This window comes from Nicotiana attenuata, unplaced genomic scaffold, assembly GCF_001879085.1.
Source record: "Nicotiana attenuata strain UT unplaced genomic scaffold, NIATTr2, whole genome shotgun sequence".
Taxonomy (NCBI): Eukaryota; Viridiplantae; Streptophyta; class Magnoliopsida; order Solanales; family Solanaceae; genus Nicotiana; species Nicotiana attenuata.
This window is the reverse complement of record NW_017670364.1, coordinates 317,840-341,961: the sequence shown is the minus strand read 5'-3', so window position 1 is coordinate 341,961 and position 24,122 is coordinate 317,840. Positions and strand designations below refer to the sequence as shown.

At 35.8% G+C, this 24,122-nt stretch overlaps 2 protein-coding genes across 2 annotated transcripts; one reads left to right on the top strand and one right to left on the bottom strand.

The window, feature by feature from the left end:
- The first annotated feature begins 2,393 nt into the window (after nucleotides 1–2,393).
- Nucleotides 2,394–4,559, top strand: LOC109238401 (protein STAY-GREEN, chloroplastic-like). The gene is made up of 4 exons (XM_019404849.1): nucleotides 2,394–2,656; nucleotides 2,759–2,932; nucleotides 3,407–3,574; nucleotides 3,742–4,559. Exons 1-4 carry the CDS (start codon nucleotides 2,543–2,545, stop codon nucleotides 4,048–4,050), a joined length of 765 nt encoding a protein of 254 aa, XP_019260394.1. The 5' UTR covers nucleotides 2,394–2,542; the 3' UTR covers nucleotides 4,051–4,559.
- Nucleotides 4,560–5,202: 643 nt separating this feature from the next.
- On the bottom strand, nucleotides 5,203–11,853 carry LOC109238400 (protein FIZZY-RELATED 2-like). The gene is made up of 10 exons (XM_019404848.1): nucleotides 11,213–11,853; nucleotides 10,474–10,596; nucleotides 10,252–10,356; nucleotides 9,271–9,450; nucleotides 9,111–9,173; nucleotides 8,809–9,003; nucleotides 6,104–6,205; nucleotides 5,923–5,985; nucleotides 5,744–5,812; nucleotides 5,203–5,634 (listed from the first exon to the last, which is right to left on the bottom strand). The coding sequence occupies exons 1-10, from the start codon at nucleotides 11,723–11,725 to the stop codon at nucleotides 5,581–5,583; spliced, it is 1,467 nt and encodes a 488-aa protein (XP_019260393.1). The 5' UTR covers nucleotides 11,726–11,853; the 3' UTR covers nucleotides 5,203–5,580.
- Nucleotides 11,854–24,122: the final 12,269 nt, after the last annotated feature.

The following is a 24,122-nucleotide window of genomic DNA, read 5'->3' as shown; positions in this document are numbered from 1 at the left end:
GGAGAGGGTAGTGTGTACGCAGACCTTAACCCTACCTTGTGAGGATAGAGAGGTTGTTTCCGATAGACCATTGGCTCAGGAAAGCATAAGCACCACATTAATGAAAATAAAGACAAGAAGGGACAACACCAAAAGCCCTGTAAAAGCAGAATAAAGACAACAAGATACTAAGGTGACCAACAATGAAAGAAAACAACGGTTAGTCATAAAAATCTACTACCAACAGAAAGCGATATTGCATGTCAATACTACTATTATGAACACTCTAGACTACCTACTCTACTAGTCTAATCCTTGACCTCCATACCTTCCTATCAAGAGTCATGTCTTCGGTCAGCTGAAGCTACACCATGTCTTGCCTAATCACCCCTCCCCACCTCTTCTTTGACCTATCTCTACCTCTCTGTAACACTCCAATGTCAACCTCTCACACCTTCTCACCGGGGCATCTGTGCTCCTCCTCCTCACATGACCAAACCACCTAAGTCTCGCTTCCCGCATCTTGTCCTCAATAGGGGCCAGTGGCGAAGCTACCTTATAGGAAGGGATGTCAATAACACCCTTTCGCGGAAAAAATATACTGTGTAGGTAGGAACTTATATATATATATATATATATATATATATATATATATATATATATATATATATATATATATATATATGTATATATTGACTCCCCTTAGTTTCATGGTATGTTTACTTTTCTATATTTTGACACCTCTTAACGAATATTCTGGCTCCGCCACTGATAGGGGCCACACCCACCTTGTCACGAATAACCTCATTTTTAATCCTATCTAACCTGGTGTGCTCGCACATCTATCTCAACATCCTCATCTCTGTTACCTTCATCTTCTGAGCATGAGCGATCTTGACTGGCCAACACTCAGCTCTATAAAAAATTATCGGTCTGACCACCACTCTGTAGAACGTACCTTTTAAGTTTTGTTGGCACCTTCTTGTCACACAAAACACCGAAAGTGAGTCTCCATTTCATCCATCCAGCCCCAATACGATGTGTGACACCTTCATCAATCTCCTCATCCCCTGAATAATAGATCCAAGGTACTTAAAACTTCCTCTCCTAGGGATGACTTGCGAGTCCAGCCTCACCTCCCCTTCCCCTCCTTGAGTCTCACCACTATACTTACACTTAAAGTTTCTATCTTGGTCCTGCTCAACTTGAAATCTTTAGACTCCAGGGTCTGCCTTCATACCTCTAACTGCGCATTCACACTGCCTCGCGTCTCGTCAATCAATACAATATCATTTGCAAATATCATGCACCACGACACCTCCCGTTAGGATGTGACGCGTCAGTACGTCCATTGCCAGGGCAAACAAAAAAGGGCTAAGTGTCGATCCCTGATGCAGCCCCATCATAACTGGAAAATGAGTAATTAATATTGTGGGTATAACAGGAAAAAAAAATTAATTTCTCTTAATATACTAAGCAAAAGTGAAAATCTATTTTTAGAATCTTGAACAAGTAATATGAACGAGGGAGTAGTAAACATATACTCCAAAAACATTTGAAAGTTCTCAAAATTTAAGAATTGGAGCTATTAGTAGAAAAGTCAAAGGGCACAGGTGGGAGTGCCAAATAGGGAAATTGTGATGCCACCCACGTGCTAATTGCTAAGCCGTGCACCCAACCCTAATTAAGCTTAGAAGCTCCCTTAAGCAACCGTATAATTTATTTTATACTCTCTGTATTTCATTTAATTATGGTTATTTAATAATATATATTATCATTTTAATTTTGTGACTCTTAGATTAAATTATATCATTCGGTGTAAGTTTCAATTTTCATGTAATACTTTATTTGACAATGAAGCATAACATTGTTTTTTTATTAAAAAAAAATGAAGCACAAACGAATGCAATAATTTGTATATTTCAAGGATGGATAATTGACCTTCGTTGGATTCAGAATATAAAACATGAAAGTTTTTTTTCTTTCTCCCACTTGAATAGCTAGGAGGAGGAGGTCGCTTGCATTGATTTGGAAAAACTCAAGTTGTAAAACATAATAAAATTTTATAGCTTGGATGTCGGAAATACTAAGGATACCATTAAGCAGAAGAGAGTTGGTTGTGAATAATTTTTTTCTTGGAACGAAAGGAGAAAAAATAGAATAACTATTTTACATACAAACCTTTATTATTAATTAAATCGGTGATATATATATATATATATATATATATATATATATATATATATATATATATCCTCACTCTAATTTGGACGCTTAAATTGATGGAGTAGTATTGGTTTGACGTAAATATTGAGTAGGTATGGATCCCTCCATTTTTCTTTGCCTCTTTCGTCGTTTTCTACGTCTTTCTCACAGATACACGTATGAATACTAATCTTTATATAAAGCCTTAAAGCAAAAGCGACGACGCAAGTAAGAAACCAAAAACAATCCAAAAAAGGCAAATTCCTGTTCTTCCTGATCAATACTAGTATAAAATATTCAGATATATTTTATAGCTTCAGCTTCAGCGTCAGCGTCAGAGTGTAAGAGTCTCAGAGATATGAGCACTTTAACCATTTCTTTACTTCCATCAAAGCTCAAACCTCAAAAGGAAAGCTCTCTTTTTGTATACAAAACAACAAGACTCTCCAAGAAGACCCAATCTCTACTTCCAGTAATACTCATTTCCTTTTTGTTTATCAAAATTTAATATTCAGATATTGTACTTGTTGGGTTTCTCTGCTCATGAATATATATGTGTGATTGATGATCTCAGGTGGCAAGGTTATTTGGACCTTCTATTTTTGAAGCATCAAAGCTGAAAGTTGTATTCTTAGGTGTAGATGAGAAAAAACATCCTGGAAAGCTTCCAAGAACTTACACACTTACACATAGTGATATTACTTCCAAACTCACTCTTGCCATTTCTCAAACCATTAATAACTCCCAGGTAATTCCTGCTTCATATTCATCTATTAGCACAGCTATTGTAAATTCCCTAATTTCGATCTGTAGCTGTTCAGCTTTTAGGCAAAACAGAGGAAAAGTACTGGGCAAGATTCAGTTTCTACAATATTGTTTTTATTTACTGGCCTAGGGTCGAAACAACATCTCTAAGGGTAGGTATAAGGTTTGACCGTTTGAGTACACATTACCCTCCCAGACCCCACTTGTGAAACTCAAGTGGGTTTTTTGTTGTTGTTGTTTTAGTCTAAATTTGTCTTCTTGAGCGGAAGGTCTATCGGAGACAACCTCTCTACCTCGTAAAGGTAGCGATAAGATGTGCATACCCTATTGTTATTGTTTTAGCGTAAGTTTGGAAGCCGTTTTGCACAATTTGCACTTGTGATTGGTAAGCTAAATCAATTATATTCCTCAGATGAGATTGGGGATCTTTTTCCTTATTTGGAACTTTGATGTGCAGTTACAAGGGTGGTATAATAGATTGCAAAGGGATGAAGTGGTTGCAGAATGGAAGAAAGTTAAAGGGAAGATGTCACTTCATGTCCATTGTCACATTAGTGGAGGCCATTTCTTGTTAGACTTTGTTGCTACCCTCAGATACTATATCTTCTGCAAAGAACTCCCCGTGGTACCTACCTTTTTAATACATATTTTCTTTCCCCTATCAAACTCATTTTTCATGTGAATTGTTTTCTTCTATGAAAAAGTTTAGTTGATGAGTATTTTTATTAATCAAACACATTGTAGAGAAATATATTTAAAAGCAGTCTTTTGACCTAGCATATTATTTGACAGGTTATAAAAGCATTTGTTCATGGAGATGGGAATTTGCTAAAGAACTACCCAGAGTTGCAAGAAGCATTGGTTTGGGTTTATTTTCACTCAAATATTCCAGAATTCAACAAAGTGGAATGTTGGGGCCCGCTCAAAGAAGCATCCTCACCTTGTACTGAATTAGGTGAGACCCAAATGGGAAATACAACCACAAATTGCAACTTGGATTTACCACAACCTTGTCAAGAATCTTGCACATGTTGCTTCCCCTCAATGAGTTTGATTTCCTGGTCCTCTCATTCTGCTCCTTTCCAAACTTTACAAGATTGATGTATTTTAATGCATAATAATTCTTTATTCTAATGTAAATAATTGAAAAATAGGCATTTCGTTTTGACTTTTGAAGATGGTGGTACCTTTTTTTAAAAACCGGAGAAATTGCTCGGACTATGAGTCTGCCTCTCTACCTTAGATACCAGACTTTGTCCACCAAAGGAAAGGATTACAACTTGTAACTTTGTGTTGCGTCATTACCACTAAAACAAAGCATGAGGGCTAAAGATGTTGATGCGTAGTAGCCACAGACTTGGGTTGTATCTAGTGTTGCAGCCTATGTTGCGTGGACTCTCCAAAAATGTTATCTATCAGATCCTCCAAAAATACATCCGAGCAACATAGGTTGCAGCCATCCCACGTTTCATTGTCTTGGTTTTGATGTTCTTCAAACGAACTGTTGCATATAAATAGACCAAAATACCTACCAGTTAACATGGAAGGAATAGCAAATAAAGGGTTGCTTGCTATGAGAATGTGCAACATTAGAGTCTTTATTTCTTTTACACTAAAGGTCTCTATAACTTTTTTTCTTTTCAACATTCATAAAAAGCAGAGTAACTCAGTAGTCAGTTCTCTTCCATTATAATTGCTTATTTGCTTTAGTTTCATTTCCTTTCACATCTCTTTCAAGCTTTATTCTTTCAATGTCTAAAATAAGGGCATCCAAAATCTATGTTGGTATAAACCAATTTTGATGCATAAGTTACTGAGGCAGACAGCAGTAAGAAACAAAAGGTGACAGAAATAGCTAGATCGGACTTCTTTACACCTGAAGCTGAGAAGTTACACGAGTACACCAGCTTGTTCGGTTACCCGTGTACAATCAAATAGTCTTATTGTGAACCGGAGGGAGTATATATTTTATTGATAGAATATTAGATTAGTTCGTATTTCATTTGAACTTTATGCTTATTAATATTCAAATAAAGATAAATTTTATACGTTCAGATGTTAAAAATCAAACAATCTTAATTATTTAGTATTCAGATCTTAATACACATCTTATTATATTCAGATGTATATTCAGATTCAGATGTCTTAATCTTAATACACATCTTGATATTCAGATGTGTATTCAGATTCAGACGTCTTAATCTTAAAAAAACAAATGAGGCCTAAGTGAGCATAGGAGATCATTTGTTTTCATGAATTAGAAGGCAGAAAATAGAAAAAGACAACTTTATGTACAAACAAGATCACAAGTTCGCGAAAAAAATTGGATGTCCCCCCAAAGAACACGCTCCCTCTCTCCTATATTACAGAACGCCCCAAGGATGTTAATGAGAATTAAATAACATCTCCAACTGTACACTTTGATCTATGAATAGAATAATCACTCTAATACATAAATTTGAAAGATGATAGAGATCATCATCCTATCAGCTGCACATTAAGTCTTACAGCTTCCTGCAACTCTTTCCCGTTACAAGTGCCCTCATCAGACAGATCAGTTCGCACCTCCTCACTGCTTGTGCTTCACGATAAAACAACTTTAACCAGTGCCTAAAAATAATTACATTGCAGTCACCTGATTTTTGTTCTACCAAGAGAAGATGCCCCAATTTCAGTATCGGTATTCTGCATGGCCATTAACATTCACATGTTAGATGTCCTTGCATTCTTTTGAAAGTCTAAATGAAGGTACCCTGTAATATAGAAAGTTACTATCCTTTTGCATATGCTTTACCTGAGATTTAGGAGAAGGGAAGACATTCCAGAATCGAAGTGTTTCATCTCCTGCTCCAGTCACAATCGTCTGCAAAGATGTTAATAGAAGTTAAACATCAGAGTAGAGAGAATGAAGCTGTTGCTGCAACTAGGCGACAGGTAGACAGATTTATATAGTAAGTAGTTTTGCTCAGCTACCTGTCCATCTGGAGAGATGGCAAGATATAAGACTCTATATGTATGGCCCGTCAGAGTGGCTATCTGCATTAATTGAAAAAAGCATATGATGAAACTAGTACAAGACGATATGTCTAACAAATAAATGTTTGACCATATACTTTTTACTGCAGCTTCCATTCTGAAAACGTAAGCGAAATACCTTGGACATTGTAGGATACCTCCAGAGTATTATTTGGTTTTGTGAGTAACCATGAGTGCTGACTAATTCATCTACGTTCTTCGACCACGCAAGATTGCAGACCTGCCACAGTGTCGAATGAGTTAGTATATCTGAGTAAACAACACTTGGTGGCACTTGTAAATCTGAAAGTCCAAAACACCTAGAGAGACCTAGGAGGGAGGGGGTTGAGCAGGGATTGTGGGACAGTTTTCTATTCTCCTTCACATGTTTACAGATACAAGTATTCACACAATCCTGTAGCGTGTACACACATATATCCCGACTCAGTATGTGAGTGTGTGAGAGAGTGTGTGTGTGTGTGAGTGAGTGAGTGAGTGAGTGAGTGAGATATATATATATATATATATATATATATATATATATAGAGAGAGAGAGAGAGAGAGAGAGAGAGAGAGAACGAACTTGTAAAACTGGTTCAAACATAAATATTTCAATGATTTTTTTTTTCAGAGCTCCTTGAGGGTATATTCCCAAGCTATTAAGACACTTGTATTTCCCAGGGTTATAGGTCTAAAATCTGGACGATGGGACTCTACTTCCTACTGTGCCAATTCCCGGGGTTATAGGTCTAAAAATCTGGATGATGGGGCTCTACTCTCCACTGTGCCATTCGAGCTAGCTCTTCCCTGATGAAGCACCTACAATGGCATAACTTGTCTAGATAGCATAAACCATGGGCACACCTAGCCCGAATTCCCAGCCCAAGGTATACTAATGGGGGAAGTCTTACTTTTAATTCCTCATATTTTGTTATACAAATGGGGCAAGTCTTACTTTTAATTACTCACGTTTTGGGGATGAAACCACTTTTGCAGTGTTATTTGCTCTTACAGCAATTCTAGATGCTTAGAATTTGTCTGAAAAGGCTTTAAAAATAAATCCAAATCTTGCAGAGAATGTAGTAAGCTTGCGAATCTTTTGATTAGTTTCATTTATGTCTCGCTTCACTTTCCTTGGTTCCTCTCCAACCTTGTGAAGTGAATTACGTTCAAGGACCTCCATCACAATGACAATGATCCAAACCATTCTCCCACTCCCGTTTTCTTTAACCCCCCTTCTCTCAGTCATATTCAAAGATTTCTGCAGTTTCAGATACGGCGGGAACTCCTCTAATTCTTTAGCTACAATTAATAGAATAGGTGTGTAACTTGAAAAACACTGTTGATATTGTCTTACAGGGCTTTGAAAACCTAAGTTGCTCGGACTCGGAGACGAATAGCGGATACAGGTGTGGATCTAGAAGTCAGATACTTCATGATCTAAAAATTTAAGATTCGGGGGTACCGATCTAGGTACGGATACAGGTGCAGGGATTAGCCTAAAAATAATTCTAATATCTAAAAATAAAGTTATAAAAATATTTCTAAATGATATTCCTAGAAGGAGAAAATATTGATTAAGAGGAGAATCCGAGAATGAGACAAAAATAAACGGCCTGAAATAGAAATTTCTATATACAAGGTATTCCATTTTCTTCAATTTCACCCTAGCTTTTGTTTTGATTTCAAAACTCATTGTATCTTTCCCGCATTTCTCCACCGATTTTGGTCAAAGTACCAAAAATTGGTTGACCAGATCCGGTACAAATCCCACACCCATGCCAGGTCGACACTGGTGCGGCACCCAAAGTGAAGAGTCCGAGCAACTTAAATGAAAACCCCTCAGGTTCGTGATGGTAAATGTTTATGCAATTATGATGTTTTTCTTTAAAGTTATACCTGCAGAGGGCCTATACTATCAACAATACAATATTAGTGCATTTTGCCTTGTGCACAAATAAATATAGATTCGTGGCGAAGGCCATAGAGAAAGATATTTGAGATTAAGAACGAGATGGGAAGAGGATGGGTGTTGGGGGTTAAAGAGGAAGGTCAAGATGGTTTAAAATCTCCAATAACAAAGTTTTAAGGAATAAACTTGAGGACACTTCTCTCTTACAAAAAAAGGAGGACTGAATATGCAGGGTAAGGTGTAGTAAGAGCAACATCCCTAATGTTAACTATCATCATCATACAGATATTAGAAATGACAGAGTGAGGTCCCCAGTACTGTTTAAATCAATTTGAAAGGCAGATCAGAGTCTTCAATGGTGTAAAATGTGCTTGGAGATGGTTCCCAAGGGGATGACCTACTGGTTAAGGTGTAGTAGTAACAACAGCTCTAATCCCAACTGCAACACTTGGGGTGAGCACACCGGCTCCAACCTTGGTTGAGCAGGATTACCTTGGCAACCCGCACTGCGTGTGAACAGGTTGCCCGTTGAATTAGTTGAAGTGCACGAAAGCTGACCCGATGTATGTTTGTATGCCCGCGCACTTAAGATTTAAACAAATTTCACACATAAAGGTCCACAAATTCTTGAAAAGCCAGAATTATCCTATCCATGGAATATGGTTAACTTGACGAACACAAACTTAAATGAAGCTAAACCAAACCTTTTTATATTCCAAAAGCCATGGAATGATCAGAAAGGGAGTTGAAAAGCAAGATTGTTCTTTTTTGAGATGGTAACAATTGAAAAGCAAGATTGTTCTTCTGATCACGTAATTTAGATAACGCAAGTACTATCTTTTGAAAGAAAGAAAAAGTTGGTAAGATTTATCTAAGATAGGCAGAAACATAAAAGAGGTACATATAAAAAATATGTAATAATAGGAAAATACCTGACTGCCAGTGTCTATGCAGCTGAGGTGTGTGTTAGTGGTTGTATTCCAGAATCGAATGCATCGATCCGCTGTGCCACCACCAGAGGCAAGAAGCCCATGAAGATGAGGGGACCATGCAATCGCTTTCACAGCAGCCGTATGCTCGCAGTATTTTAATATAGGTTGTGTTGAATGGTTGTTCCACACTAAAAGCTGGTCATCAAGATTTACGTGAGATACTGAATTAAGAGCCTAAAGATAGCAAATATCATCTAGCAAGTATCATGATCAGAAGTTGATTCTGGAAATTAACAACATACTCTGTTATCATTTCCACCAGAAGCTAATTCACGGTTATCATAAGACCATTTGAGCCCACAAACCTGAAAAGAAGTAGTTGCTATTAAGATGCAAGCAAAAGTCAAACAGAAAATCTGATAAAAATGAGTTAAAAAATGAGAAGCAAGAAGGAAGCCTAACCTCTGACCTGTGACCACTTAGCTTACTGACGTAATCTTCTTGAGCTCGTATATCACGCTGAAGAATACTCTTGTCCCGGCTTCCTGAAGACAATAGGGATGAGCTCCAAGCTAGCGCACCGACTCTTAGTCGATGTCCCTCCATTGTTCTTATCCTCTTACTGCAAGAGGCATCCCATAACTACGCCACATGAGATTCAAACACCCGTTAACCATGTAACCAAAGAAGGTACTACAACACAATCCTATATTTTTCATCCAACAGATTAGACCTAGAAATAAAATTTTCATGCACTTCAAACAGAAATTTAAGTTTCACGCAATAATTGAGCATGAATAAAGGAGAACAAAGATCTAAGTTATTACAGCAAGCGAGCCAATGTTAGCTTTAGGATGCCCGAATTCATAGGACAAAGGTGAAAAGTAAAAATTGTGTGCTTTCTGGCTTTAAGCCTCATGCTATGTCTTGCTTCAGAAAAATTGGGAATACAACTGCATAACCAGCCCAAGCTTTCTAATAATTGTTCCCATGGAATTTACAGTGAATAGTACAGTTCATTTCTAACTTAACTTTGTACATTATAAACACAATATGACAACTTCACGAAGCTTATATTGAAATCTTTTCCCTTAATATGCGAGTTCCAAATACTGCAGAGACAACAGCCTCAGCAAGTTTTTCAAGTTTTATGCTACTTAATTTCATAGAACAAAATTGGCTTATAGATAAACATATGGAGAGAACATCGAGATAAATATGCAGCTTAGTGTGATTAAAGCACTTTATATATATACAAATACCACCAGTGCTAGGACATGCGGTTTCCTTCCGAGAAAGTCTATGTTTCTGACTCAAGGATTATTATACTTTGGATCTAATCAGCACAAAAAATCAAAAATTTAGAATCTGTAATTAGCTCCTGTTAAAAGTTTTCTTTCATATAACAACAGTAAGTAAGATAACCAATGTAACGTTCCATACCTGAATTTTCCCATTACTTGTTCCAACAGCAAGATGTGTACCCCGCTGTGCCCACCCAACTGAACTAACATTATCATCATTTCCCAAGTCGCACAACTTCACTACCTGCACATGGAAATCGATAGAATTAAATTATATTTATCAGCCAGATAGATGCATTGATAGAGCAACAGTACGTTAACATCTCCATGGAAGGAAAGAAAATGAAGCCAAAAGACTCACCTTGCTACTAGATGCATGCCACAGATATACACAGCTCCCCAGTCCCACAGCTAATACATTATGCGAAGACCAGTCCACAAGGTTCAGATAAAAATCGTCTTGCAACGCAGGTGCATCTAATACCTAGCAACAACCATACAAGCACACCTACATAAGCCTTCTCATCTGGTAATAACATATTCACCACACAGCAAAAAAAAAAATAACAACGTTATAGTCAAGATCCAAAAAACCAAGAAAAGTGGAATAGGGTGGTGATTTGGGCAGCTACTAAGGGAACTAAGATATAGTAAGTGTCATTCCTACTCTACAGCTCACAAGTTGAGGTGCCAGGTAAACTTGCCCACCAGCGCAATGAGCTCACACTAAGTGTTCTAGCTGAAAATCGAACTTAAGATCTCTAGATTGTTACCCCTTTACCTCAACCACTTTGCTATTCCTCGGAGCGAAAATTCCTAGTAGTACTCCCTTCATTTCAATTACAGTAAACCTATTTAATTGGGCATAGATTTTAAAAAGGAAAGAAAGACCTTTTGACACTTGTGGTCTTAAACAAGCAACATTTTCTCGACTATAAGACTAGTGAAACTTTTTGGTCCTAAACATGCTATAACATTTGTGTGGTTATAAAAGCTTTTCGTTAAGTATAAATAGGAAGTTTAAGTTAAATTGCTTCCAAAAAGAAAATAGGGTCACGTAAAACGGGACAGAGCTAGCAGATAGACTAAAGAAGTGTTACCTTATAAGGTGATCTTGGAACTTTTCGGGGAGCCTTAACAGGGCTAGGACCACTAACACCAGGTAGCAGCTGATCATCAAACCCAAAAGGAGACAAAGTATGCAAAGATTGATGGGTCTCACTCTTATACCGAAAAATATTGCGATTGGGTCTAATACTCTGCAAATTCCTGCCATTTAAACTAATGTTTTTCTCCGGTGTAACAGGAGGCAATACAGGCCCAGAATCAGGCCCGAACAACGCAGTACGCAAAAGAGAAGTATACGCATTGCTAGAATCCTCTCTAGAGTTAGAATGCGAGGAAGACGACAGTGGCAAGTCAAAAAGAGCAAAATTAGAAGAAGATCTGCTGGGAATAAAACGGTCACTGTAAATAGAACGTGAAGGGGAAGGATGATAGGAATTTAATCCCGGGATTAGATGATTATTATTATTATTAGGAGTCTTGGGATTAAGATTTGGATTAGGAGGTGAGTGATTAGAGTGTATGGAGTCTGAGCTGGGGTTTTCCATAGAGGATTTTAGGAGATTTCTGAAACAAACCCTAGGAGGAAGAAGAAGAAGAGGGGATTGTAGGAGGAGAATAATATTCTTGGGTTTTTAGTTAAATTTTCCCGGGAGAAATAGTAACAGAACTTGGGTTTTGCGGGAAATTTATATATGTGGGGTCCATTTTATAAACTCAATACATTCTTTCATTTGTGAGAGTGACTGAAACCCTATTCCTAGATGGATTGGGAACCAATTCACGGTACAACGTATGAAAACGTGTGATTTCATACCCTTTCAATTTATATGTACCTGTTTGACTCGGTACCAAGTCTAAGAAAAAATAAAGATTTTTGGAATTTGTGGTCTTAAACAAGTCAAAAAGGATCCCAGAGTATTTCTGTGGTTATAAAAGCTTCTCATTAAGGGTAGAATTGTAAGTTTAAGCTAAATTGTTACCAAATTTAAAAAGGGGTCATTCTTTTTGGAACGGACCAAAAAGGAAATAGGTTCACATAAATTGAAATAGAGGGAGTATTAATTAGGAAAGTTACATACAAATCCTATTTTTACCTAAACAGAATCTCTTTCAAGCCAATATATCCTAAGCTTTTTTCTTCAAAAGAAGTCCTAATCTTATTAGTATTATGTTTATGCAAACACTTAAAATCACTAAACGTCATAACTAAAACGGTGAATTTAATTAGCTTCATCTGACCGTCAGCCTCCACAATAAAGGTTACAGTCAAGGTATTTAAATTTTTGAGACACTTGAAAACTTATATTAATTTTTAAGGTAAAAGTATTAAAAATTGGGTGGAGTGGACACTTTTATGATTAGTATTAATGACATAATTTTAAAAAAACCTCAAAATTTTCTTATTTACATAAAGTCCCCCCTATTCCTCCTCCTACTCCTACTCCTCCCCTCCTCCTCTCCCCCCCCCCCCCCTTCCCCCAACCACTCCTCCTACTCCCCTTGTTCCTCCATCTCCCAACGCTTCTCTTTTTTCTCTCATATTTCAAACCATTGGAAAAAAAGAAGAAGGAAAGAAATATCCTAAGAGACGTTCAAACATTCCCAAGATGTTTGAAACCAAGATGTTTGAAGTATCCCGAGGATGTTTCAAACATCTCGTGGGATATTTTGCAGAATACTCATTCTGGGAATGTTTCTTTTCAAAAAAATTTGAGGGGTGTTTGCAGTATACTTACTTTGTAAAATTCTATATATTTTTTTCTCTCGCGTATTTTACACCGCTAGAAAAAAAAAAAGGAAAAAAAAAAGAAGAAGATGATAAAATGAGATGAAGAAGGAGAAGAAGAAAAAAAACAAGGAAGAAGAGGAAGAGGGAACTGAAAATTTAAAATAATTTAAATAAGTGTAGGTCTTTTTAGTTTTTACCCACAACTTCTCTTATTTTTAATGGGACCCCCAACCCCCTTTAATTACCCTTCTTTGTTAACAAAAAAATATGTCGCAAATTCTTACATAAGACTTTAAAGTCTTTTTTAACTCATTCTTCCTGGGTGGCAAATGGACGAGCCGGATTGGATATGAGTGGATCGAAAATGAATAGTGTAAAAACGGATAAAATATTCGACTCGAATATTTAATATGAATAAAAAATGGGTTAATCGGCGGATAATATGAATATCCATATTATCCATGGCTTTTTGAATATGATCACTTTCGGGAGAATCCTAATCTCCCAAAATTGAGGAACCCCCAATTTAAGTCTTTACTATATAGAAGTTAAAGTCATTGGTTATCCTAAGTGGATAATATGAACCTTATTCATATTTGACCCATTTTTAAAAAGTTCATTATCTAACTTGTTTTTTGGTTGATAATATGGATGGATAACCATTTTTTATCCATTTTGCAACCACAGTAGAAGAGCAACTAAGGGGTCTTTGTGAATGAAGTGAAAATATATGACAAGATGTTTATCCAATTTATATCCCCTCCTTTAAAAAAAAAAAACTATTAGTTCTTTACCACATCGAGTAGCAAAGAAATTTTTGCAAAATTCAAATTTCACATATTCTCTAACTTATAAATCTGATCAAGCTATCTGAACCTAGTACTGATTTTGTCGTGCCTTTTGACAAAATATTTCATGAAATTTTAAGAGAAAATAATATAGAAGCAAGTATAGGGAAAATGCATAAGTACCTCTTTGGCCTATAATTGAATTTTCAACTACACACATTATCTTTGTGGGGATCATATTACCACGCTAAACTATTTTAAAGTGTAAAAAAAAACACCCTTCAATGATGATGTAGCAGTGAACGTGCTTGCACTTTCATGGGAGCGCGTCACAAGCGTAAAATGAGTTAAACAGTAACTAATAGTACAAATGTCATTTTTCAATTGGACAATATGGAATTAGTTACTATTATATAACCATTTCTCTAACCTGTTCTCCTTTCATCTTGGTATTTCTCGTCACTTTAAAGCTTTAATGGCAGCTAACCGAAATAGAAATTACCAACAAATAAATGAATTTCATGAACAAATAATTCTTCACTAAAATTCTTTTGAGAACTTCATCTTACATATCAAACCCTTTCTTATAGCATACACATTAACTGATTTTCCTTTTTTTAAACTGTTATCAAAGCAATTGGCTCAAACGGTGATGTGGGTTAGGTGGAATTTCTACTCTTCAAAATCAACTTGAACGCAATTATTAGCAAAATCCATCATTATTATCGAATATTCTCCTCATTTTATAAGGTTGTGAAAGAAATAGGTATGTTTCCTTTAAAATTGGTGATCGAATATTTTGAGTGACTTAATGGTTGTTGGGGATATTTTGGCAGTGAGAGGATGGAGATGAAGGTGGAGGCTGGTCTTTGGTGTTAACATTGATGTTTGCCTGTGATAAGAGATAAAAAAAATTATGGCTCGCTGGACTTTGTTTCTCCGGCGGCGAAGCGGGTTTCAGAACAAGTATGAGAGAAGATGGAAACATAGTTTTCAATTTTTTTAAGTGATAAAAAGGTGCGTGTAACTCACTCACAAAACACTTATCTGGTTATCTCTTTTCAGGGGTGTTTTTATTACATTTAAAATAGTTTAAGGGGTATTTATGCATTTTTCCAAAAACTTAATAGAAGGGAAGAGTTGGTAACTTAGTTTTAAAAGTTCACATTCTTGGTGCAAATGGAATCCACCCTCGTGTAAAATCCTCAAATTATGCCACGGTCATCATTCACTTCCGGAAATATCACTTATACAGTTAATTTAAGAAATTGAATGTAAATAAATGATATGATAATAGCAAGAGATAAGGATAAAGAAGTAGTAATAGATAAATTGACGCATCATGATCAAGGAAGTGAATCTTCATTAATAATCATGAGAGATCCGAAAACATCAACAGATGCTGAAGAAGGGTTGCAACTTTATTTAAGATATCTCAACAATAATATTCGCCGTATTTTTGAGCTTACTAGTCTCGTGCGTTACACGTGTATATTAAGTCATATAAAACATGGTTGAATAAAATTATTTTGTTGGTTGTTATAAAACAATAAAAAAAGAAGAAGAGTATTGCAGATAAAAGTAGGGGAGAGAATTCTTATTGATTTGGGATGAATTACAATGGAATGGAACCCTCTATTTATAGGGGGAGGGTGACTTAGCCACCAAGTAATGAACCCTAGAATCTCTCTAAATATAGACATTCACCATAAATAAAATTCTATTTATAACACTCCCCCTTGAATGTCTATTCAACAGATAATGTACCTCGTTAAAACCTTAACTAAAATAAAACTCAGTGGGAAAAAAATTCTAGAGAAGGAAAAAGAGTACATATATCTAATAATACGCCTTTTGGTTGCCTCGTTAAAAACCTTGCAAGGAAAACCCAGTGGGACGAAACCTTGTAAGGGAAAAAGAGTACAACGTGTATTAACTCCCCCTCATGAGAGCATCACTTCACATCCTTAAGTATTTAGATTCCAATCTTGTGCACCATCTTCAAAAGATCTTTGGTAGATATTTGATAAACAAATCAGCCATATTAACTTGAATGAATATATTGCACCTTGAAATCATCATTCTTGATAGAGATGGATTGTCTTCATATGATCTTGTTGGAATAGTCAGTTCAATATCTTCACATAGAGGTGAAAACTCTTGCTATCATATTATCATGCTTATAATTATAGCAAGATACATTTGTGCACAAATTGCACTGAGGATGTAGTACTTCATGACCGTGAATTCTATATGCTTTAAGCAATTTAAATCATTCAGGGATTGTTAAGTCATATAAGCAATATAATAGACTTTAGATGCATATCAAGTTTTCATGTCATGCTAGACATATAAGATATCGAAAACTGATTGCACATAACATTAACTTTATACTTTCAAGTGTTTGAACTACATGTTCAAAACTACATGTCTTTCATATGAAACCAATTCTATTTGAATTGTGTCTCTTCTATTTGGCCAATATTTTTGTGTCTGTATTCGACAGATTTAAGATTCTCATCTATACTTAGCGCTTTTATAGATGTCGTCGACGAATATTTTATATTGGTTCCAACCTCCTTTTTTTCATAAAGACATAACATAGAGATCTCTTCATTTATATTTTCAGGTACCTGAATCTCTCATGAGATTTTATGAAGTGTTATTTCATGTGATCTTCTAGATCACTTGCCTCGTTTATTATGATCATTCTGATCATTTGCTCATCTTCTTTATTAAGAAGTTTATTTGAAATCGATTTGTCTAAACGCCTTAAGCGTACCATAGACTTTGTCCTTCTAGGACTTATTTTAATAGGAGCATTTGCAGTGAGAATATAGTTACTTTCTTTGGGCTAGCAAATGCGTCTGGCGTGCTTTGCAATATATTGCAAATGAATTATCCTTTTTATGAACTTCAAGTTCATATTATCTTATTCGAGGATCTAGTTGTACAAATGATAATTCATTCCACGTAACTTTTTCTCAACTGTTTATCATGTCTCCCCCTCATGTTAGAAAAACTAACTCGTTACCTCAACCTTGAGAATCCACCTTTGTGTGTTATGGTGTTAACCAAAATATACACCGCACATCAATAATAATAAGATGGAATGATTTGGTTCTTGACCCTGAACCACTTGCGAGTGGAGAAAATAATATACTTTGGTATATAACGTATATCAAATTGATATAGATAACTTTGTTCTCATAAGCAATTGTTTATCTATTAGGTGGAGGCACTCAATAAATCATCTTGCTAAACCAATTGTGATGTAAACCAACTTATCAAGATAAACTATCTTGAATAAAAAATTTGAAAATTATGCTCAAAATTAAATTATTGAGCAAGTTACCTCGCAAACACTAGGTTGCGGGTCAATAATAATTGCACATGTAACCATCTCATAGATGCATCTTATGTGGTATACATGGCAGGTGAATGAGCCCATATTCACCTTTGATATTTCCAGCATTCATGGGATTCAATCTCAATTTTAGTTGGTATATTAATTAATGAGAACAGACAACATAAGAGAATTCGTAAAGAACTTTCTAGTTTTTTAATATTTACCCATGTGAATTCTCTTTTATTTTTGCACATCATACTTAAATTGATATAGGTAAAACAATTATGCCAACTGAATAAATGATCAATATTGATAAACTTCAGATTTACACCATGACGTGTGCAATTATCAATAAACTCCAAGTTTATTATGATATGGGTTTTTATATCAATAAACTTCTCTTTATTGTGGCATTCTTTTATTTGTGTAGTACAAACTGGAGAATAAAGCGGGTAGCTTTTCACATACATATTACCCCGCTACAAGTTGTAGTAATAGAAGATATTAAATCTTTCCTTTATTTACAGTCTCAATATGACCAACCGTTTTCGCGAATACTTTAGAAACTCAATAAGTTTCTTTGAGACTTACTACAACACGACGTCTTATTGATAATCAATTTTCTCCAAAATAGTATAATTGGCTCTTCCAGAGCTCTAATTAATTTGGTACCACCACATATTCATCAACATCCATATGGTGAATATCTCTTTCAAGGAGAAAGTTATATCATTATAGTCATGGTCAAAATTATATGCAAGATCTGTTTCTTGCATTACTGTTATTTTTTAATAATCACATTACCAAAATATTTTGGCGTACAATAGGTACGTGACCAATGACCATTCATGCCATAATAATGACATTTTTTTCTTATATCATCTCAAACCTCCTTTTAGAGGTGAGTGTGGTATATTCACTACCACTAGCACATTCATATTCTTCCAAGAATGAATATGTATTCATAAATCAGATATTTTCACATTCACATCATGAATGGACCATAATCATCTATATGTCTTTATAAAATATCATGTCAAATCGATGACAAATATTAGTTTCACAGAGTGAAGGATTATTTTGAGAATCCTTATTATTCTCATTATCACAATGATGACGATTATAATTTCGTCTAATACCACGTCCACATCCATTGATACCCTCACGGTAATAATTTTGTCTTCTTTCAGACTTATCACATACTGCTATCGCATTCTCTTAAGGGAATGAGAATGAAGCAAATTCAATGGGACGGGTTTTCACTTCTTGTGCTCACGATCATACATGACTCTGATCATGGCAAGACATAGAAATTTTACCACTTCGGGTGGTTATAATTTCTTACAAACTCCATTAGAGTTAATCAAAATTTATTGTCTTTGCTTGTATTTAAAATCAAATTATAGAGTAAAAGATAAAAATACGGTAAAATACTTACCTTAAATCCAGAATTTAATCATGAAGGAAATTTATAGAACAATTGACAATCATTATGATCAATCCCAAAGCTTCTACTCAGTTGGTTAGAATCTCGTGCTGATAACGTGTTATAAGACAATAAAAGAAGAAGAAGAGTATTGCAGAGAAAAGTAGAGGGAGAGAATTCTTATTGATTTGGGACGAATTACAATGGAATAGAACCCTCTATTTATAGGGGGAGGGTGACTTAGCTACCAAGTAATAAACCCTAGAATCTCTCTAAATATAGACATTCACCATAAATAAAATTCTATTTATAACATTGGTAAAATAATAAAATAATATTAATATCAAATTATAATTAAAAGATGTGTTCCTAGCAAACAATATGAGCATTTCCCCTGGAGCAATTAATCTACAAACGAAACTAATAGAAAATGTACATTAACGTTGGACTTGAACGCAATAAATTTAAAAGTATCATACGCTTAGAGCCATGACTTATGATGCAATAGTATTGTAAAAATTGTACGGGGCGTCCTATTTGGTCGCTCCCATTTAACCTAATATCCATATTTTTAAAATTATTTAACCTATACTTTAATTTTAATAACTTCAGACGCCTCCTCTTTTTCCTCCTGACTTATGCGTTCGCCAATAGCAACGCCTAACTTCAGACTAAATGTCTGAAGTTTATACGTTAGTATCTTAAGTATATACCCCATATGTTTGACAATATTAGCCAAATATCTGAAGTTCATAACCAAATGTGTGAAGTGTATGTCAAAATATCTGAAGTTAATATCAAAATGACTAAAGTTCATAGAAAATATCTGAAGTACATAATTGAACTGAAGTTTGCCCTTGCTTATGAACTGAAATTTGCTTGATTGCCTTTGCAAGTCAGGCCAAACTTCAGGCAAAAATATCTGAAGTTTTTGCTTTGATAAGGCTACACTTCAGGCAAAAAATTCGAAAGTTCAAACTTCAGACATACACAATTGAATTGAAGTTTGACCTTGCTTATGAACTGAAGTTTGCGTGATTGCCTTTGCAAGTCAGGCCAAACTTCAGGCAAAAACATCTAAAGTTTTGCTACACTTCAGGCAAAACATTCTGAAGTTCAAACTTCAAACATAAATTTTTGCTACTTCAGGCCTGTATGTCTGAAGTTACGCGAAAAGTGGGTACGCTTGTAATTTTTTTTGCAAAGCGCGTATAAGTTAAAAGGTGACCCAAAAAGCAGGAATAGATGCAAATGCCCCATAGTATTAGGGAGAAATCAAGCTACAAAAGAAACCATTAGAAAATAACACTAACTCTAGATTTGAAAGCAACAAATTAAGTCTCATTAGCTTTGCAAGTCATGACTTGTATTGCAATAATATTATCAAAAGTAAAGTTTTGGTATGTGCGGGAAAATATGTACATTATCAATTTAGGTGCTTTTTTGAATGGTGCGGTTGATTGATTTATGATCTTTCATTTTTTAAAAGAATTTCATAGTCATTTTTAGTAAAATCACATGATAAAGTAAATGTTATGTGATCAAACCTACATTTTGAAATTAAAAGTTGCATAAATTACATTTACTTATCTATATAGTAAATTAAATGAACAATACTCATGAGAACTTGTGTATTTTTAGCTTACCTTTCATTTGTAATTATTATCTCTCTTCTCATGCTTTGTCCTTTTTCATACAATAACTCCATTATTGAGTAACACACATTTCAGTATGCACAATATTAACTAAATGAGTTAAAAAAATTAAAAGAAATAATGATAAAGATCTCACGTTAAAAAGATTCATCGCCCATATTCTAATTACACTAAACAATAAATATTCTACTAAAGAGTAATTCTTTTCAATAATTTTTATTTATTCCGTTGTTATTTGGCTCTACTATAATATATGAGACATATAACAGTACTCTATAATGTTTAACCAAAAAGTGAAATTTTGGCCAAATCTTATTTTACAAGAACTCGGGTTACTGATAATCAAATAGAAATAAGGATAATGGATCTAAATAAAGGATGAATAGAAAGCGAAGTAAATTATTATATTCAATAGTATTTTTTTTGTGTCCTTACAAATGATCAGGTTACTCCTTTTATAACTATTTCTAGGTGATACGTTTCGCCTTTGTCATAATAAGGCCATTATAGACAATTAAAGGCATTTAATGCTACGTTATAAATGATAATCATTGTAATTCAATACAGATTCTCTAACGTTCTCAGTATTTAATGCCTATTAAATACTGTATCCGTTCCTACTTTTGCTGTCAGGTTCATTCCCTTATCTTGACTTTTGAACATAAAGAGGTGCGGGTACCGAGTCTCTTGAATCTCCGCTCGTGCGTGTTGTATCTCGTTCCTCTTTAACTATTCTTTGCTGATTGTCATCCTTTGACCAGTCTACGTGTCATGAAACGTCATCTTTCATTGAATATATATGAACTTAACTTTTACCAATACAGATAGTCCCCCCACTTGCCATGTATTCATCAATAGAATATTTGGGATGTGGATTTTATTAAAGCGAGAATATTTGCCGCCATTAATTCTTCTCTGAAACTGACGCTTCACTTGTCACTTCTATTTAAAGTCCACTACACGTGGCATCTTCTGATTGGTTCTGCGACTTTTCAGCGTTTTTTAAGGCTTTTTTACGGCTTCACCAATTACGAAGCGTCAGTTCTCATCATGACGTTTCCATTATTACAGCTTTTCCTTTGACGGTTGCTTCTGAGTATAAATATAGTTTTCACTTTTGTCTTTCTCATATAAAGTTCTCAAAATATACAATTCTCGTTTCCTTCTTCCTCGTACTATTATGTCTTCGTCAAACCCTAACCCTAGGAGAGTCCCCATTGTTGATAATCTTCGTCTTGCTCCTGTTAGGGGTAGGAGAGGAGGTAGACTTCGTAATTTAGGGTCTTCATCTGCACGAGGTTCTTCTCTTCCTTCGTCCAGTTCTACTCCACCTTCTAGAACCAGAGGCTCCCTTTCTCAAAGGTCTTCGTCTAGAAGTAAAGAACCCACCGAGCCCCTTCGTGAACCGACTATAGATGAGATTGTTCCCGTTGAACTATCTTTTTATAATGATAGAGAATCTCTCAGAAACCAATTGTCTTCATTAGATCGTGCTGACATCTACCCAACTTAGATTACTGAAGGTCTGATTTCTTTAGTTCGTAAAGATTGCCATTGGAGCCATGACTTCCCTATTATAGTTCCAAATGAGAACCAAAGAATTACCTCTTATTTAATTGGGTTTTCTTTTGTTTATACATATCCTTTCACGTTGGGTTTCAAACCTGCTATTGACCCTGTTATCCTCGAATTCTATCGTTTTTCGACGTCTGTTTAGGACAAATTGACCCTATTGTGTGGAGGGTTGTTGCTTGTTTGAGACACTTAACCAACATGGCTGGTGTGCCTTTTACTTTATCCCATTTAATTCACCTTTACTCTCCCAGACTCTTCCACCAAGGAGTTTTTACTTTAGTAGCAAGAAGCAAAAGAGTTCTAGTCAATCCAGAAGAGGATAAGGACCGTGGCTGGTATGCCAGGTTTGTTGCTGCCCCCACTGTTGGTTTAGTGGGTGAAGAAAACGTTCCCTTCCCTGATAAGTGGAATTACGTGAGTTTTCTTTTTAATAACCTTCACATACCTTTTTCTCAGTTCTGTTGATTGCCGTTTTAATTTCCTTCTCTTCTTTTTTTTTAGCAAACATGGAAATTGTCGATGAAATTCCCAATTTTCGTGGTTGGTTAGGAAAGTTGTTAAATGCTGCCCCGATGGAAGGTAGATCTTGGAAAACTCTCTCTCAACGATTTGGTTGGAAAGTGAAAACTCACGGTAAAAGTCTTTTTTATAACTTTTCTTATCGCTTCTTCTAGAATTTATTTTAATCCTTCTTTTTATCAGGATTTGCCATTCGAGGTATTACTGCTGAGGCTGTCGTAGCTTCCCGAATTTCTTTGGAAAGGGCCCAAGAATTAGTTTTGGGCTCTTCATCGAAAAGGAAAGCTACTATCGATCAAGACTCTGAGGAAGAGGAAGAACAAGACGTGGGTTCTTTGATAAAAAGGCCACGACCTAGGAGACGAATTATTTCAGATGATGAAGCATCTCCCCCTCGTTCTACTCCTCACACCGAGCCTGTTGAAGCCTCGTTGGTGATTCCCGATGATGATACCCCCGCTGCCGCTCGTGATTCTGTTGAGCAGCTTTTTACCCGCGGGTTTGGTAGTGAAAGTTTGAAATCAATTTCTGATGAAGCGCCCCTTACTTCTTTTCCTTTATCTGCTCCTACAATACCTTCTTTGTCTTTCGAGGCTGTTCCCGTCGCTGCTTCTCCCCTAGCTATTTTGACTCCTTCTACTGCTCCTCCCCCAGCTGTTTTGACTTCTTCCATATATAGTTCCTCCCATAACTGTTCAACAAACTGAGGTTGGTTCCTCGAGTAGAAGTGGAGCCATGAGACAGGTTATCATCGAAGTCCTTGTCGATGGTAATCTTCTGAGAAAATCAGGAGGAGCCGACGTGTGGTTGAAACCCCTAATTGGTCCAACAGAGAAGGCCAAGCTTGAGAGCCACGGTTCTTTAACTTTGATGAATGACATAATACAATCATCATTAAAGGTATTCCTTTTTATAAGGTTCTCACCCTTTTTTCTTCTTTTCTCTCTTTTTTTTTTTAGATCAACCCCGTTGGTACAGAGATGATGAAGAGGGTTTCTCACACGGAGCAGTCGATGCACGAGTATCAAGTTGAAGCGGATAACTGGAGGGAACAGTATGAGAGCCTCCAAATTGACATGGAAGCATTGGAGGAGAACAAATGTACCTTAGAGCAGCAGCTGAGAGATTTAACTCCTGAGTTGGCGGTTGAAAGAGCTTCCTCAAATCAAGCTAGTAAAGACAAGAATCTTCTCGAAACTTCCTTTTCCGAGCAACTCCCTAATGCTAGTGAAGAAATCAGAGAGTTGAAGGCTCTCTTAAGTAAAAAAAGAAGCTTATGCTGGTGAACTTGTGCAAACTTTGACTCAGACTCAAAAAGACCTCCGGGAATCTTCTAGTAAGGTTCGCTTTTTAGAAAGTTCACATGCTTCTCTTCAAATTTCTTATGATTCTTCCTTGGTTGAGAATGAGAAACTTAAAAGTGAAATTGCTGAGTAGGAACAGGATTACGAGATTCTCAAGGATAAAACCGCAATTGAAGTGAGTTGGGCATTTTTAAATTCTCGCCATGATACCCTTGTAGAAGTTAGCCAAGAGAATTTTAACTTGGAGGCTGAGTTGGCTAAAATAAAAGAAACCATCGAAAAAACTCAGCAAAGCCAAGACTTTTCTTCTCCCGTGGCTGAAACTTCTGAGAATATAGAACATGATACAGGTACGGTGAGTGCTCCAATTCCTTCAAGTCAAGTTGAGCCTGCTGCTGCTCACGATCCTGCTTCAGTTCCTTCTTCAACTCCTTAGTGACAAGTTCATAATATGTGACTTCCTCTTTTTTTTTTCTTTTTGGATGGTTTGTGGTTGTAGCCCTTGGTCCTTTTTGAGGGTTTGTTGAAAATATTAAGTCCCCAGACCTTTTTCGGGGCGTTTTGTATAAACAACTTTTAGTTTATGACTATGTTTAT

Bases quoted from the DNA above. Each gene is read 5' to 3' on its own strand.
- LOC109238401 (XM_019404849.1), top strand. From the start codon at position 2,543: ATGAGCACTTTAACCATTTCTTTACTTCCATCAAAGCTCAAACCTCAA. The intron at 2,933-3,406 runs GTAATTCCTGCT...TTTGATGTGCAG, and splicing joins AAACCATTAATAACTCCCAG to TTACAAGGGTGGTATAATAG. The intron at 3,575-3,741 runs GTACCTACCTTT...ATTATTTGACAG, and splicing joins TCTGCAAAGAACTCCCCGTG to GTTATAAAAGCATTTGTTCA.
- LOC109238400 (XM_019404848.1), bottom strand. From the start codon at position 11,725: ATGGAAAACCCCAGCTCAGACTCCATACACTCTAATCACTCACCTCCT. The intron at 10,357-10,473 runs GTGAGTCTTTTG...TTCCATGTGCAG, and splicing joins GGCATGCATCTAGTAGCAAG to GTAGTGAAGTTGTGCGACTT. The intron at 9,174-9,270 runs GTTAGGCTTCCT...ACTTCTTTTCAG, and splicing joins TAAGTGGTCACAGGTCAGAG to GTTTGTGGGCTCAAATGGTC.